General features: G+C 61.2%; 1 protein-coding gene across 2 annotated transcripts in view; it reads right to left on the bottom strand.

The window, feature by feature from the left end:
- LOC103303226 (glutamate receptor ionotropic, kainate 5) overlaps positions 1-15365 on the bottom strand; it is a 79632-nt gene that overhangs the window by 15274 nt on the left and 48993 nt on the right. Inside the window, exons 18-22 of one of the 2 annotated variants that reach the window (XM_054710748.1) lie at positions 14782-14910; positions 14572-14693; positions 1522-1611; positions 1364-1423; positions 1030-1233 (exon numbers count right to left, since the gene is read on the bottom strand). In XM_054710748.1, the coding sequence (XP_054566723.1) occupies positions 1030-1233; positions 1364-1423; positions 1522-1611; positions 14572-14693; positions 14782-14910 (605 nt within the window). Of the gene's footprint in view, positions 1-1029; positions 1234-1363; positions 1424-1521; positions 1612-9785; positions 10751-14571; positions 14694-14781; positions 14911-15365 lie in introns of those variants that run through there. The other variant, XM_008160232.3, reaches the window with a different exon arrangement.

Here is a 15365-nt window from a genome sequence, read left to right as displayed (position 1 = left end):
GTTTTACAGAGAGAAAGGGAGAGGGATAGAGAGTTAGAAACACTGATGAGAGAGAAACATCAGCTGCCTCCTGCACACCTCCCACTGGGGATGTGCCCACAACCAAGGTACATGCCCTTGACCGGAATCGAACCCGGGACCTTTCCAGTCCGCAGGCCGACGCTCTATCCACTGAGCCAAACCGGTTAGGGCGAGTCCCTCTTTCTGAGCATGAGTGTGTTTGTGTGTCTGGGTCTGTCCCTCTCTCTGGTTTGTACATCTATCTGTCTGCCTTCTGTCTGTGTTAGAGAATCTGGGGGTGTGCTATTGTCTGTCTGTTTAGGTCAGTGTGTATGTCTGACTGTCTGCATGTCTGCCTTTAAATTCATGGGACTGTTTGTGTTTGAGTCTCTGTGTGTGAGTCTCTGTCTCTGTCTCTCTTCCTGTTTGGGTTTTAATTTCTGAGGACACTGTGTGTTTGTGCTTGATCCTCACGTCTGTCTGCTTGCCTCTCTGTGCGTTCGAGTTCCTGTGTCTGTCTTTCCATCAGCCTGTCTATACCGGTGTGCCTGAACTAGGTGGCTGCGTGACTGTACCCAAGTGTGACTGCATTGACTCTGCACATGTGCATATGTGCGTGTGTGTGCAGGCAAGAATCCCTATGTAATCAGTGTGTGGGCCTGTGTTCATGGGCATGTCGCATGTCCCCGTGTGTCCCCTGTGTTGGTAGCTGGGCCCTGACAGCCCGTAGTTGGGTTGGGTTTGCCTGGGTCTCCACATGAGCACCCTCTCTCTGTGGGCTCCTTCAGGCTACGGCCACCTGGGGTGTCTGCCCCGCAGGCCACTGAGGTCACCGTCTTGGGATGGAGCCGGCTTCCACGGCCTGCTGTGTGATCTGGGGTCAGTGACTTGGCCTGTCTGAGCCTCGGCTTCCCTGCACCTTCCCCAGGTCTTTCGGGGACGGTTGTGAAGGGCAGAGGAGGACATGGCGGGCGTGGGCTTGGAGGCGTCCGCAGGGACAGGGGGACGCGCCGGGCGGAGGGCGCTCACATTGTCCCCAGAGGGGTCGTCCTCGGTGCCCGCCTGGATGCCGTAGGCCAGGAAGCAGAGGATGGCCCCGATCCACAGCAGGATGGAGAAGCCCCCGAAGAGCTGGCGGCAGAACTTGACCCACTCGGGGGTGGTGGGTGGCGGCGTGAGCGCATTAGGCCCGTCCCGGGCCAGGATCTCCTGGGCTTTGCTGTGGGTCAGACCCTGCGGGGGGGGGGGGGGTGGTGTGCACAGGACTCACACAGAACCTTCCCCGAGCAGCCCTGGCACCCCAGCACCCCACGAGCATCCCCCGGCCCCAGCCCGGCCCCGCCCACGCGCCAGGCCCGCGCACCTGCACGCAGTCCGTGTTGTACTTCCGGCAGACCTCCTCCACTGACATCTTGTGCTCGGTCTGAGGAGTAGGGGTTGGACGGGAGGCCGGTGAGTGGCGAGGCCCGGGGTTGGGGGGGCCTGCCTGGGACCCAGGGCGGCGCCAGGGGCAGGGCTTACCATGGCCACCTCCTTCTTGAGGTCCTCCAGGTCGCGGCGCTCCTTGGCGGCCTTGCTCTTCTTAGGCGAACCCTTGTCATCTTTCTTGTCCTGCGAGGTGGCGACACGATAGCTGTCAGAGCCACCAGACTGCGGGCGAGAAGGGGTTGCGGGGACACCGGCCCTCCGAGCCGCCCTCCCCCGCCCCGTGTCGCTCAGTCCTTGTCGCTGGGTGGGCTTCCCTCTGGCCCTGGGTGTCTCTCAAACTTGGGAGTCTCGTCTCTGCCAAGTGGCCCCACCGTCTCTGGCCCCACGTGCTGCTGGGGGTCTGTCCCTGAGGGTCTCCATCGGGGCGGCCTGCGCCCCTCTCTGCTTCTGCGCCCATGTCTGCGGGTCACTCCCTTCTGCCTCTATGTGTCTTTCCTTCTGTGTGTCTCCTCTGTCTCTTTCTCCCCCTCCCCGGGCCTGCCCAACCTTCTGAGTGTCTGTCTCTTGTGTCTGTCTGTCTCTCTTGATTTGTCTGGGTCTCTGTGTATGCCTCTCTATCCTGTTCTGTTCTGCCTCCCTCTGTCTCCTTCTGTCTCTGCATCGCTGCGGCTATGTCTATCCCTGATCTCTCGCCCTCGTCCCTCAATGCTGTCTGTCTGTCTGTCTGTCTGTCTGTCTCCGAGTCTCTCTGCATGTGTCTCTCTATGGCTTTTTTGTTTCCCTCTGCTCTCCAGCTCTTGATGTCTCTGTCTCTCACACAATGTCTGTCTCCCTCTCTTGAACCATCTCTGTCTGCTGAGTCCAGCTGAGTCTGTCCCTCTGGGTTCCTTCTCCAGACCCAGGAGTCCAGGCCCCCAGCCTGGGATCTCCGCCTCTCTAAGTGTCAGTATTTTCTGTCTCCGCATCTTTCTGCATCCTTATCTCTGCCTCTCTCTGTCTTCATCTCTCAGTCCGCCTCCTCTCTGCGATGCTCGGTGTGTTTCTTCCTAACTGTCTCTCACTGTCTCACTCTGCCATCTTTCTCTCTGCGTCTGCCTGTCTCTGCACCCATCTTGGCTTCCCTGTCCCTCCAGTCCAGCTCTCAGGTATGTTGCTCTCCCTGTCTTCTCCTCCTGTCTCTGATCCTGGGCCTCACTCCCCAGCCCCATGGATGTTTCAGTCTCTGTCTCTCAGAGGACCCAGCAAATCTTGGGAGACAGCCAGCCTGAGAGCTTTGATTGACAAGCTGTGGGTCCCAGCCTCTCTCCTGTGAACAGGCTGGACAGGGGGTGGACACAGTCAGGTCTCTGGAGGACAGAGTGGGAGCTGGCTGGGATCTGGGGTACGCAAGAGCAAGAGGCAAGAAGCCCCCGTCCTGGCTTGACTGGATGCGGTGAGGGGGACTGACCGAAGTTCCAGGCTGGCAGCCTGGGCAGATGGGGAAGGCAGTGTCCTGGGAGGGGTGGGGAGAGGCCGGTGCTGGTGGAGGGCTGCTGACAGGTCCTATGGGCCCATCGCCAGGCCAGGATCCCAGGCTCAGCGAGGCTCAGCGATAATCTCCTCGTGACCTTGCAGAGGGCTGAGCTGCCTGCTGTCTGCCCCCAGACCCGAGGCTGAGCTTGGGGGGCTCCTGGGAGGGGCTGCAGCCTAGAGCTTCTAGGACAGAACAGGGGGCGGGAGGGAGGGTTGGCCCTGGGCCAGCCCTGCAGCAGCACTGCGCCTGACAGGACGCACAGAGGCTTGGGGACAGTGAGGACACTCCTTCAGCCCCTGTCCCAGGAGGGGTCTCAGCCTCTGCAGAGAAGGAGACCCATGGAGGGAGATGTGGAGATAGAAGCTCCTAGGGTCAGGGTAGAGATACGAGGGGGAGGCAGGAGAGGAGAGATGGGGCCTGGCTGGAGTCAGGAAGAAAGCCAGCTGTGCACCCCTGAAGCCTTAGGGGAGGCTGGGAGCTGATGCTTGGGTCCCTGTGAGGCCTAGGAGTGGGGCCTGGACCCTGGGTCTGAGGGAGGAGGCTGAAAGCCTGGACTCCTGGGTCAGAGGGAGGAGGGGCCGGGGGCCTGAACTCCTGGGTCTGAGGGAGAAGGGGCTAGGGGCCTGGACCCTGGTCTGAGGGAGGAGGGGCTGGGGGCCTGGACCCTGGTCTGAGGGAGGAGGGGCTGGGGGCCTGGATCCTGGTCTGAGGGAGGAGGGGCTGGGGGCCTGGACCCTGGTCTGAGGGAGGAAGGGGCTGGGGGCCTGGACCCTGGTCTGAGGAAGGAGGGGGCTGGGGGCTTGGATCCTGGTCTGAGGGAGGAGGGGCTGGGGGCCTGGACCCTGGTCTGAGGAAGGAGGGGCTGGGGGCCTGGATCCTGGTCTGAGGGAGGAAGGGGCTGGGGGCCTGGACCCTGGTCTGAGGGAGGAGGGGCTGGGGGCCTGGACCCTGGTCTGAGGGAGGAGGGGCTGGGGGCCTGGACCCTGGTCTGAGGGAGGAGGGGCTGGGGGCTTGGATCCTGGTCTGAGGGAGGAGGGGCTGGGGGCCTGGACCCTGGTCTGAGGGAGGAGGGGGCTGGGGGCCTGGACTCCTGGTCTGAGGGAGGAGGGGGCTGGGCGACCTTGGCTCTTGCTTGCCCTTGCTGTGACCAGACTCCCTTGGGGACAGGCTTCCATCTGCCGGAGGGGAGCTGAGACTTCCCCAGTGAAAGCAGGAGGCCCAGAGGGGTGCGCTGCAGGGCGGGAGCACCTTCAGGAGTGGGGGGCACGCCTGTCTCGCTGCGGTCTGCTCTGCGGCTCCCTGCCATTTTCTGTGCTGTCCGCCTCCCTGACGCCCTCCGCTCACACAGTCTAGGTACCTTGGCCAGCCTGTCCCTCCCCTCAGGGTGTCTGGGGCATCATCTGTGGGCATCTCTCCCCCGACCTCCCCTGTTGCCCTCTGTCTCCTCTTCCCATCACCGGGCTCACGCAGGTTGTGTCTGGATAGCACATGTGTGTCCTTGGGTCACCTCTCTCAGCCTCAGTTTCTCTCCGAGTCTCTCTGTGTCTTACTGTCTCTCTGCCCGTGTCTCTTTCTTTGTCTCTTTCTCCCTGTCTCTTTTGGAGTATCTCTTTGTCTCTGCATTTTTCTCCATCTTTCCATGTCTCTGTCTCTCTGTCTCTGCTTCCGTGTCTAAAGCACCTCACTCTTCTTGTCCCCACTTCTTTTCCTAAGTTCCCCCCAACCCTCCTGCCCCCCCTCCCGCCCCCCGCCCCCCACAGTTCCTTCCCTACGGCCTTCAGTCTCAGTCCTCTCTTCCATCTGCCAGGGCTTCCCCTCCCTCCATCCCACTTACCTGGAAGCATCCCTGACTCCCACCCACCTTCCTCTTCCTAGTCCTCTCCCCACCCATTTCTTCCCCCTGTCCCCCCTCACCCACCTCAATCCACAGATCTGAAACCCCATCCCCCACCTGCATCCCTGGGCCCATGAGCGTTCATCCGCCATCTTTCTCCCCATCCCTCATATTCTCTTTCCCTTAGCCTCTCCCACCCAGACCCTCCCTCTGCATCCCACTCAGCCCAGCCCTCCTGTCTCTCCCATCCCCCCGCCCCCCTCCCCAACCCTCCCCCCAACCCGCCCCCCCCCCCCCAGACACTCAGGGAGGAATCCAGGGCTGCTGGGGGTCAGGTGGTCAGCCAGGAAAAGGAGGCGGCATCTGTTGGAGAGACTCGCAGACAGACAAGGACACACGGACACTGAGGCAAGGGCATAGCCAGGCATGCAGGACACCCACCCCCACCGCCCCCACCGCCCCCCCCACCACGCATTTGCAAACGTTTGCCTTCAGCCAGGCACTTAGTCCCCAGCCAGGGTGCTCCTGCTCCTCCCAGCCCCCATGGTTGCTCCCCCAGATAAGGGCTGGACACAGCCGCAGCCCCAGGCCGCACTGCACCGCACTGCAGAGACCCCCTCCCCCCGTCAGGCCTGGAAGGAGAAAGAGAGGTCATCTGGTCCCCACCCGGCCAGGGAAGCAGAGGGGCTTCCGCACCCCCAGGCACAAACACCAGCTGGCAGACACACCCAGACACGGCTGCAGACAGGCAGACACGCCGGGCTACACAATCGCAGGCAGGCGGTGCTCCCGGGGCCCGGCAGAGCCCGGAGCTCACACGCGCGCACCAGCACACGCACGCACCCAGCCTGGGCATGCCACAGCATCGGGGCGGGCAGGGATGCGGGGGCCGGTCCGTGCCCCGCGGACCCGCACACAGAGACACGCCGACATGCGCCCCAGACCCCGACCCAGGCGCCCAAACACACTCCACCGGAGACACAGCGAGCGCGGGCCGGGCCAGCGCGCTCACGGGGCCCGCGGACACCCCATGTCACCGGACCCTCTCGGCTGCACGCACGCACCGCCCCGCCGGCCCGAGCACCTACCCCCATCTTGGCGGCTCCGGGGGTCACGGGCCCGCAGGCGGGGAGGAGGGCGGGGAAGGGGCCTCGGGGTGGGCTCAGGCGCGGGCTCGGGCTGGGGGCCTCTGCAGCGCCCGCGCCGTCCGCGGTCGTCGGCCGTCAGCCCTACCGCACAGGGTCTGCGGCGGCCGCCGCCTCCGCTGTCTCATATGCCCGCGCCCGCGGGGGGGACCGGCGCCGGCCAATCAGGGGCGCCGCCGCCCTGACGAACGGCCCGCGGCCCCGCCTCCGGTACTGCAGCTGTCCTGCCCGCCCCCAGCCTCCCCCAGGGAGAACGTTGCAGGAGGGGGATCCCGGAGATCCCCCGCAATGAAAAAACCTAGAGACCCTCTCAATGTGGGGGCGCCTCCGAGGAGGGGGCCCTGAGGGAGGGAGAGCCCCGGAATTCCCCTCATTGTGGGGTGTGCCCTGAGGGAGAGGGCTGTGCTGTGGGAGGTGGACACCCGGTGCGGGGAAAGCCCGGTAAACCACCGCAGCAAGGCAGGGGGCCCAGAGTACCTCTGTCTGCAGTGAGTGGGGGTGGGTGGGGGGGCGGCTGGAGACTGCGTGGGGTTCTGCTCAGGAGGGGGCCCTGCAGAGGGCACAGTGGGAAGGGAGACCCCACAATGAGGAGGGGGTGCTACAGAGGGTGGAGGAGACCTGAGACCCCTCAATGTGTGTATTCCTCCTACCCCCCCCCCCACCTTGGCAGAGCCATCCAGTAAGACACAGGAGACACATCACCACCAGAGGCCCGCACTCAGGTAGCCCAGATCCCGGGGACACACACATGCACCGCTCCATCACACCCCACCTCAGCTTGACCATCACAGCACCCTCACTCACACACACACTGCACTGCCCATCACAGATCTCTAAGTCTCACGAACACGCAGGAATGAAATGCACATAGCACATACCTCACACACCCCTCACACCACAACACAATCACAGTCATAACGTGCCGTGTACATTAACACACCCCTCAGAACACTACACCATATCTGGCCTCGTTCCATCTCACATAGAGACCCAAAACCATGCCACCCACAGACCCAACACACATCCACACACCCACAGGCCTCACACTGCCTCCAGACACCACAGGAGCCTTTGTGGACGCTGCTGCATGGTCACACAACACACACACACACACACGCACACACACACACACACACACACACACCATCACATATGCTTCTCCCCAGTATATCTGGGCATGAACAAAGGTCCACGGTGCAAAATTGACAAATTGTGGTTGCTAATTGTTAATGACGGATTCACACAGCACAATAATTCACAGAAACATCACTCGACACCATCCCACACACCTTCCATGCTATACACACCATCTATTGGGGTGCTATTGTGTACACCTTTGTGGCACCTCCAAATACACCCCAACGCCCCCACCCATACGCCGCACACATCCATCTTGGTATGCGTATGCACATACACACAGCCGGCACCCATACCCCAGGCCTGCCACATACACACAGCACCCCAGCAGTCACCCACTGGAACCCGAGGAGTCATGGCCTCCCACCCCACCCCTTTGCTCTATGAGGAAGGTTCCAGACTCTGCCTGAGGAGAGTAGAAGGAGCAGAGAACCTGTCCCTGTGGCTTTCTCAGAATGTGGGTCTCTCTCCGCTTATGGGAGTGTTCACAGGCAAGGAGCAGTGTGAGCCTGGGGGGGGGGGGGGGGGGCGGAGAGTAGGAGGCAGGGAGGCAGTTTCTTGGCTTCTCCCAGCACCCAGAGCCTCAGCCCTATGCCATAAGCTGACCTATCCCCTTCCCTCTCTGCTATCCCTTGTTGCTATGGTAACAGGGAGGCCGACTATGCAGCAAAGGAGGCTGGGCCAGCAGACCTGGCCTGTCTCCATGGAGACTGGGGAAAGGGGGGGGGCACATTTTTAAAGCCAGGTATTTGGACCCCAGGCTCCTCTCCCCAACTCTGTCTCCTTCCTGGGAGAGCAAGAGAGAACCTGTCGACATATCTCCTCCCTCTCCTGACACCTTGGCCTGCAGGAATGCGCCAGGACCACGGGGAAGGGGATGGAGAGACAGAGAAGCCTGGAGATGTCTGGGTCCCAGGAGATTCTAGGTTCTCTCCTCCTACTCTCCAGCTGGGTCGGGAAGCCCTTGATCCCCCACACCCCACGCCAGACACGCACTCCCTCCTCAGGCACCACCCCGGTGAGACTGATGACTGTGCATGGTGCTCTGCAGAAGTTGGGGGCGGGGGGGGGGGGGGAGAAGACTTAGGAAGGTCACGGGAATGGACAGCGACAGGGGAACTCAGCACTAGAGACAGAGACACATAGAGGAGAAATGGACACATAGTCCAGAACCAGAGAGAGGCAGATATGGATGGACAGAAGCAGAGACTGGCAAACACAGAGATGAGAAAATGGATGGAGGGAGGGAGAGCAACAGAAGTACTCAGTGAAGGTGACAGGGACACAGGGACACAGACGTTTAGAAAATTGGACTCTCCAAGATCAAGACTGGAGAGACTCAGAGCAGGAATGGGGGTGGGGGTGAGACTCGGAAATGGGGAGAGACCCCAGAGATGATCAGCAGTGTGGTATTGGGACCGAGACTGGGAGAGACTAGAAGTGTCTGCAAATGTGTTCTAGTCACTGGACGGACTCACAGTATGGCCCAAGGGCAGAGACGTCGATTAGAGTCTGAGAGACCTATGGAGACAACAGAACCGTTGAGACCCAAGCCCACTCTCACACTTGTCCCTGAGGGCAAGTGTCTGACACAGAAGAGGCTGAATGGAGATTGGGGGTGCTGTGTGCTATGTAGGTGTCTTGGGGTGTGACCTGCCCACGTTCTACAAAGGCAGGCCCCGCGGGGGAGACGGCAGTGCTGCAGCCGGCCCGGTGCTGAACGGACAGCTCCCTGCTCTGGGCCCCAGGGGCAGGGCCAGCCTCTCTCCCTCGCGCTGTCCCTGTTTGGCTGCGCTCACTGCTAGTCCCCTCGGGTCTCCCTCCAGTTTCCTATGGCTGCTTGTCTCTCACCTGTCTCTGCTCCACCTCAATCCCTGCTTCTCTCAGCCCCAATTCCCAGGTACCTTACCCTCCCTGCTTCATCTGTCTCCCCCTCCGCCCATCCTTCTCGTGTCCTCCATTCTCCTTTCACCTCATCTGCCCCTAACTCTCCTTCCCTATCCCTCTCTGCGCCCTCATTGTCTCTCCCTACCTCTCCCCCCGCCCCACCAATCTGGGTCTCTTCCCACTCCCCCCCCCCCCCCCCCCCCACTCCTACTCGGCCTTGTTTTGGCTCTCGCTGTGTGACCTTCACTCGTCCTTTCTCAGCTGCAGTTTCCACAGAAACCTCCAGCAGGGCGGGGGAGGGAGGGACAGAAAACAGACCCACCCTTCTCCCTCTCTGCGGGGATTTATCCTTCCCTCTCTGGGGGGCTGGGAGGTACATTTTCAGCACACACACAGGGTCAGCCACAGACGTTTGAAGATGGCCTCATGGATGTATGTACACGCACATATGCGCATGATTACGAAGTCGCCCACCATCCCTGCCTAGGCACACACCACCACCACACGGGCCCCCAGGCACCACCACTCTGAACAGTTCACGTGTCCTCCCCTCCCCCAGCCCCATCTGGTTTCTGTCTTTCTGTGTTTCCTGGTGTCTCCGCCTCTCCAGATCCCCGCATCTCTCTCCATCTGTCTCAGGGTCTTTGTCGCAGCCTCCTTGTCCTGAGAGGTCAGTGGAGACGGGCCAGCTGCCGGGACCTGGGCTGACCTGCTGGCTGTGGGCAGGGCCAAGGATGGAGAGTGCAAAAGTGACCATCCAGTCTGTGTTTTTGAGCAGACTCCCTGGGTGGTCCAAGCCTTTAATGCCCTCACGATCCCAGGAAATAAGCTCGGGGTATCCCCGGTTTGGGGGTTTTGTTCTTTTTTTATTCCAACGGGACTGGGGTGTGGCAGGGGGAGGGATGAGGGCCCAACTGACCCGCTCCCTGGGGGGTGTCTCATAGAAATTCCGAAGTTTCTCCCCCAAAAAAAGAGAGAAAAAAAGAGGCGAGGGGCGCCAGGGGACACCCATCTGCCCAGAGGCCCTCCTCCAGAAGTGGGAGCTGCGTCCAGTCTTGGGAGCCTGAGCAGTCCCAGGACAGGGTTTTCCTGGCAGACTGCTGCCCGCTTCCGGGGATAACCCCGCAGTCCCCGGCCCCTGGAGTTCTCAGTTCCTGCGCTCCTCGTGTCCGCAGTGGGGGGCAGAGTGCGGGATCCGCCGCACACTCTGGCCACTCCAGTAGGGGGCGCAGGCAGGCTCCGGAGCGGGCCTCGGACTTCACCCGGAACCCAAGGCAAAATCGTGGCGACCGGCCGCCAGGGCACAAGTCCGGTTCTTCGCTCGCAGGGGAGGCGGGGCGGCCAGAGCCTGGGGCGGGCCCGTCCCTGCACCTGCATGTCCCATGGTCACTCGTGCTCGGCGAGCTCGCGCGGGCCAGGTCGCGGCCGGGGCGGACTGGCGGCCTCGGCAGGGGCTCCCAGGCCACGCGGGGGCGCGCCGGTCCCGGACGTCCGCAGCGCCTGGATGCGCCGGCACTCCTGGCAGACGCGCACGTGGGTGCAGGGGGTGGAGGCGAGGGGCCGGGCCCCGCCAGGCGGCCCAGGGTCGTCCAGGAGGCGTTGAGGGCCCCCGTGCGCGCCGCCTGCGTCCCCGCCCGCGCCGGCCGAGTAGAGCTTGCCGTTGCTGAGGCGCATCTCGCGGACGGCGCGCAGCGAGAGCAGGGCCCGGGTCGGGGCCCCCGGGCGCCGGCGCCGGCGGGAACGAGACGTCTTGCGGCAGGACACGGCGTGCCGCAGCTCCTGCAGCATCTCCTGGCACACGGACACCTGCGGGCAGCGAGGGGGTCACCGGCCCTCGCTCTCCTCGTCACCGCCCATTCGCCAGGCTCTGCGTCGGTCTCTGCCCTCCCCGCCCCCCCCAGCTTCTCTCCACACCCCCCCCCCCCCCCCCCCGCCTTTCTTCTCCTTTCCCTTCACTCCTGGTTCCTTCCTCTCACCTATCCAGTCTCTCCACTTCTCTCCCCCCTCTCTGTTCTTATGCGGGCTTTTTCCGGAATCTGCCCTTCACTTCCTCTCGTCTTTCCACTTGAAATTTTCTGCCTCTAGTCTTTCCATCTCTTGCCTCTAACTCATGCTATCATTATTGCTAGGCATATTTGTTGAGCACCTACTGTGTGCCAGGCACTGTTCTGGGCCGTGGATACAGCAGAGAACCAGACAGCAGTGTCTGCCCTTGTGGAGGTTATATTCCAGTGTGCGAATGCAAAAAGAAAAGAAAAGAAAAATGCAAACGCAGGTGGTATGTGAGCCGATGATGAGTGCTTTGAAGAAAAATAAAGTCCGCAAAAGAGGTGGGGCGTGTGGGTGGGGAGTGCGGCTGAATTTCAACAAGGGGCAGTTAGGGAAAACTCATTGAGAAGAGGTGTGCCCTGGAGCCTGGCCCGAGAGCAGGCAGCCACTCAGCAGGACGAGGTGCGGAGGCGAGAGTGGCGCGAGGTTCAGGAACCACGAGAATGGGGTGTGCAAGGGGGAGAGAGGTAGATGAGGTCAGAGAAGCAATGGGGGCCAGCTCACGGGAGGCCAGAGGACACCAGGATTTGGCTTTTACTCTGAGTCGGGTGGGAGCCAGTGGAGAGCTTGGCGTAGGGGCTGTGCTCTCACAGGATCATGGGAAGTGCTGAGAATAGACTGTAGGGAGGCCAAGGGCAGGAGCAGGGAGGCACTGAGGGGCTGTGGAGGCGAGAAAGGGTTGGATTCTGGGTGTAGTATTTTGAAGGTGGAGCCAACAGGACTTGCCGAGGTCAGATAGAGGGTGGGAAAGAGGAAGGAGTTTGACCTGAGCAAACAGAATGACCGCGCTGCCTGCTGGGTGGGCAGCAGCTCCATGTTGGACGCCTGCGTTACGTGTCCGTTAGACATCCACGTGGAGATGTCGAGTACGAACCCTGGGTTCAGGGAGAGGTCCCTGTGAGATACACATTTGGAGGCTAAGGTAGGCAGCCCCCAAGATCCCATCCCCGGGTGTTCCCACCCTCGTGTAAGCCCCTCTGCCTTTGTGTCCGGGTTGCTGTATGACCAACAGAACACGCTAGGTCAGCTGACATGCTGGGCTTCCGCCCGGCTCTCGGCTCACTCACCCAGGAAAGTCAGCTGCCACGCCGTGGGCACTCACACAGCCCTGTGGCGGCCCCTGTGCGAGGAACTGAGGCCTCCTGCCAGCTGCCATGTGCATGTGTGTATTAGTCGTGCTCTTTATTTTCTGTATCTTAGATGTTTTGACATCTTTAAAATCTTGCTGATCGGGGAGAGACTGCCCTTCCCAGAGGGAGCCAATTCTTAGAGGTAGATAGCAAAGGGCTAAGGGCCCACCTTCCACATGGCAACCAGCCAATCCCAAGTCCACACCCCACCCACGCCCTTCATGTACCTCGCACACATCAAGCTGCCCTCACTCACCTGGGACCAGGCACCAGACAACTGGAGACCACTCCTCTAGCCGAGCCGGCTGCCATTATCCAAACCAGCCAGTTCTAAGCTGCTGCCCTGCCCTACCCTGCCTTGTCTTCCTTCGGAAACCCCAGTAAAGGCTCTGGCCTAGTCCCGTGACACCCCACCCCCGCCACCTCCTTCTGCTTCTGCACAAACCCTGTGCTCCCCCATGTGGTCCTGTGTGGCATGGTGGGGCCCCCTTCTCTTGGAAAATGTAACAAAAATATTCCTTCAATGGCATCGGATTCTCTGTGTCATCACTCAATCACCTCCATAAATTAAAATCCACAAGTACAGCCGTGCATGCCCGGCTGGTGTGACTCAGTGTTGAGCGTCGACCTATGAACCAGGTCATGGTTCGATTTCTGGTTAGAGCACATGCGCAGGGTTTCTGGCTCCATCCCCAGTAGGGGCGTGCAGGAGGCAGCCAATCAATGATTCTCTCTCATCATTGATGTTTCTATCTCTCTTTCCCTCTCTCTTCCTCTCTGAAATCAATAAAAAAATTTTTTCTTAAAATATATTTTATTGATTTTTTACAGAGAGGAAGGGAGAGGGATAGAGAGTTAGAAACATCGATCGATCAGCTGCCTCTTGCACACCCCCTACTGGGGATGTGCCCACAACCAAGGTACATGCCCTTGACTGGAATCGAACCTGGGACCCCTGAGTCCACAGGCCGATGCTCTATCCACTGAGCCAAACCGGTTTCGGCAATAAAAAATTTTTAAAGCCACAGGGACACTTTGAGACAGAGCCATCCCAGAAGTGGCTCCTCCCGCCCAGCAGAGCGTTCAGCCGACATCGTGTCTGTGACCTCAGCGGAGACCCTGGGCAGCAAGAACGGCCTAGCTGAGCTGCTCCCAGTCCCTGACCCACAGCAACGGAATTGATATGTTTGCTGTTTTAAGCTGCTGACTTTGGGGACAATTTGTCACATGGAAATAGATAACTAACACAGGAGTCCACAGCATGGAGGGTCTTGCCACGAGGCTGGATGGGATCACCAAGGAGAGAGGCAATTCCAGGCCCGCGCACGAGAATTCCCACAGAGCAGTGGCAGGGAGGGAGGAGGAAAGGGAGGCGGGCCGGGGAAGAGTGGGTTTTGAGGACAGAATGATGGGCTGGGCTGAAGCCTATCCTACCTCACGTGTGAGGAGGCCTGAGCTCCGAGCACTGGATTTCAGCTGTGGAGGCTGCTGGGGACAAGAGTGGCTTCAGCAGAGAGGTGGGGGCAGCAGCTGGATTGGAGTGTGTCCAAGAGTGAATGGGAGGAGAGGAAGTGGGAACAGCAGGGAGACACAAGCCTCAAGGCTGTCAGGGAAGGGCAGGCATGGCTGGGGGCTGGGAGGGGAAGTGGGCTGGAGAGGGTTTTTGAGGATGGGAGAAATGACAGCACATTGGTATGCTGCCGGCCGTGATCCAGTAAAGAGGGAGCTGATGATGCGGAGGCAAGGAGAGAAATGCTGGGGGGTGTCCCAGGAAGGCGAGAGGGGAGGAGATGGGGCCATCTGGGGCCTTAGCTAGGAGCCTGGACCTTCACCTCCGTGGAGTCACTCCCAGGCCATGGGGAAAGTAGGCGGCAGCTAGATGTGGAGGGAGGGGGTCTCTGCACTTGCTCAGGAGAGCAGAAGCAAAGTCACCAGCCAGCAGTGAGGACGGGAGGAGGGCTGGGCTGGCAGGGAGCGGGAAGGTCCGAACAGGCTAGGAGGGCAGGGGCAGGGGCAGGAACGGCCTGGCAATGGAGGAGTGGGGCTGGCAGCACCCGAGGCCGGACATAGCGGGAGACCCGTCAGCAACCCAGGCTCGTTCCGCTGCATCCTCCTCGCCCTCTCTCCCGTTTCTTCTTGCTTTACCACCTCTGCCTCTCCCCACATCCTCTTGCTGTGCCCCTTCCCACTCCTTTCCCCGCATCCTCATCGCTGCCTCTGCCCCCTCCTCCTCTGTCCTCCTCATGCCTGTGGACTCTCCCCCCAAACTGCTCTCTCCTCTTCTCGACCTCCTCTACCCCTGAACTCTCCCAGACCCCCTCACCTCTCTGGCTCCCTGGCCCCTCCTCGCGGCCTGTTTCCCCCCAGTGTGGCCCCTACTGCTCCAGTCTTCATGCCCTTCCACCCTGGGCGCCACTGCCGCCCCACACCCTTTGCCAACCTCCTCACCTCTTCGGACTCCGCCGACCTCCGCGTGGACCATATAAACTCCATGACGGCCACGAAGACAGCTATGATGAGGCCACAGATAAGCACGACAAAAATGCCGCCAATGTTCTCCATGCCCAGACCTGGGGGTCGGGGGAGAGCCGGAGGTTGAACTGTGCGGGCACGGGGCTGTGAAGGGTCTCCCAGGGGGCACACATGCAGGTGGCTGACCTTTAGCGCGACGGTCCTCCTCCTTGGGGCACCGGCTCCCCTCCCACCACTTGCGCTTCAGGATCTCCAGCCGGTTGTTCTCTTGGAGCTGCAGGATGGCCAGTGTGATCTCGTCCCGGAACGGCGAGCCTGGTCGGCACACGGGGCGAGCGGCCATGGGGCCCGAGCCCTGCCCACCAGACCCCCACTGCTCCCTGTCTCCACCATGTCCCCAGGGTCTGCCCTGAACACCTCTGAGTCTGACCACTGCTCCCCTGCAACCATGCCTAGCCACGCCCACTGCACCCCAGGTCAGATTGGCCGTGGTCCTCCCTGCAGCCGCCTCTCATCCCCACCCAGGCTCTTCTCCACAAGCAGCCAGAGGGACAGTTTCAGAAACAGTCAGCAATCACTCCTTTCTCATACTTACAACTCTCCAGTGGCTTCCTGATGCTGTGAGAACAAAGTCCTCTCCTGGCCTACACGGTCCTAGCCGCTGGCCCGGCCACTGGGGCTCCGCCCCCCCCCCATGCCCTCAGCTCCCGCCACACTGGCCTCCTGGCTGGTCCTCCAGGAGCCACCCCCCCCCCCCCGCACCCCCGAGC

Source organism: Eptesicus fuscus, chromosome 21 (assembly GCF_027574615.1).
Source record: "Eptesicus fuscus isolate TK198812 chromosome 21, DD_ASM_mEF_20220401, whole genome shotgun sequence".
NCBI lineage: Eukaryota > Metazoa > Chordata > Mammalia > Chiroptera > Vespertilionidae > Eptesicus > Eptesicus fuscus.
The sequence above is the reverse complement of the archived record's forward strand: the minus strand, read 5'-3'. Positions and strand labels throughout refer to the sequence as shown.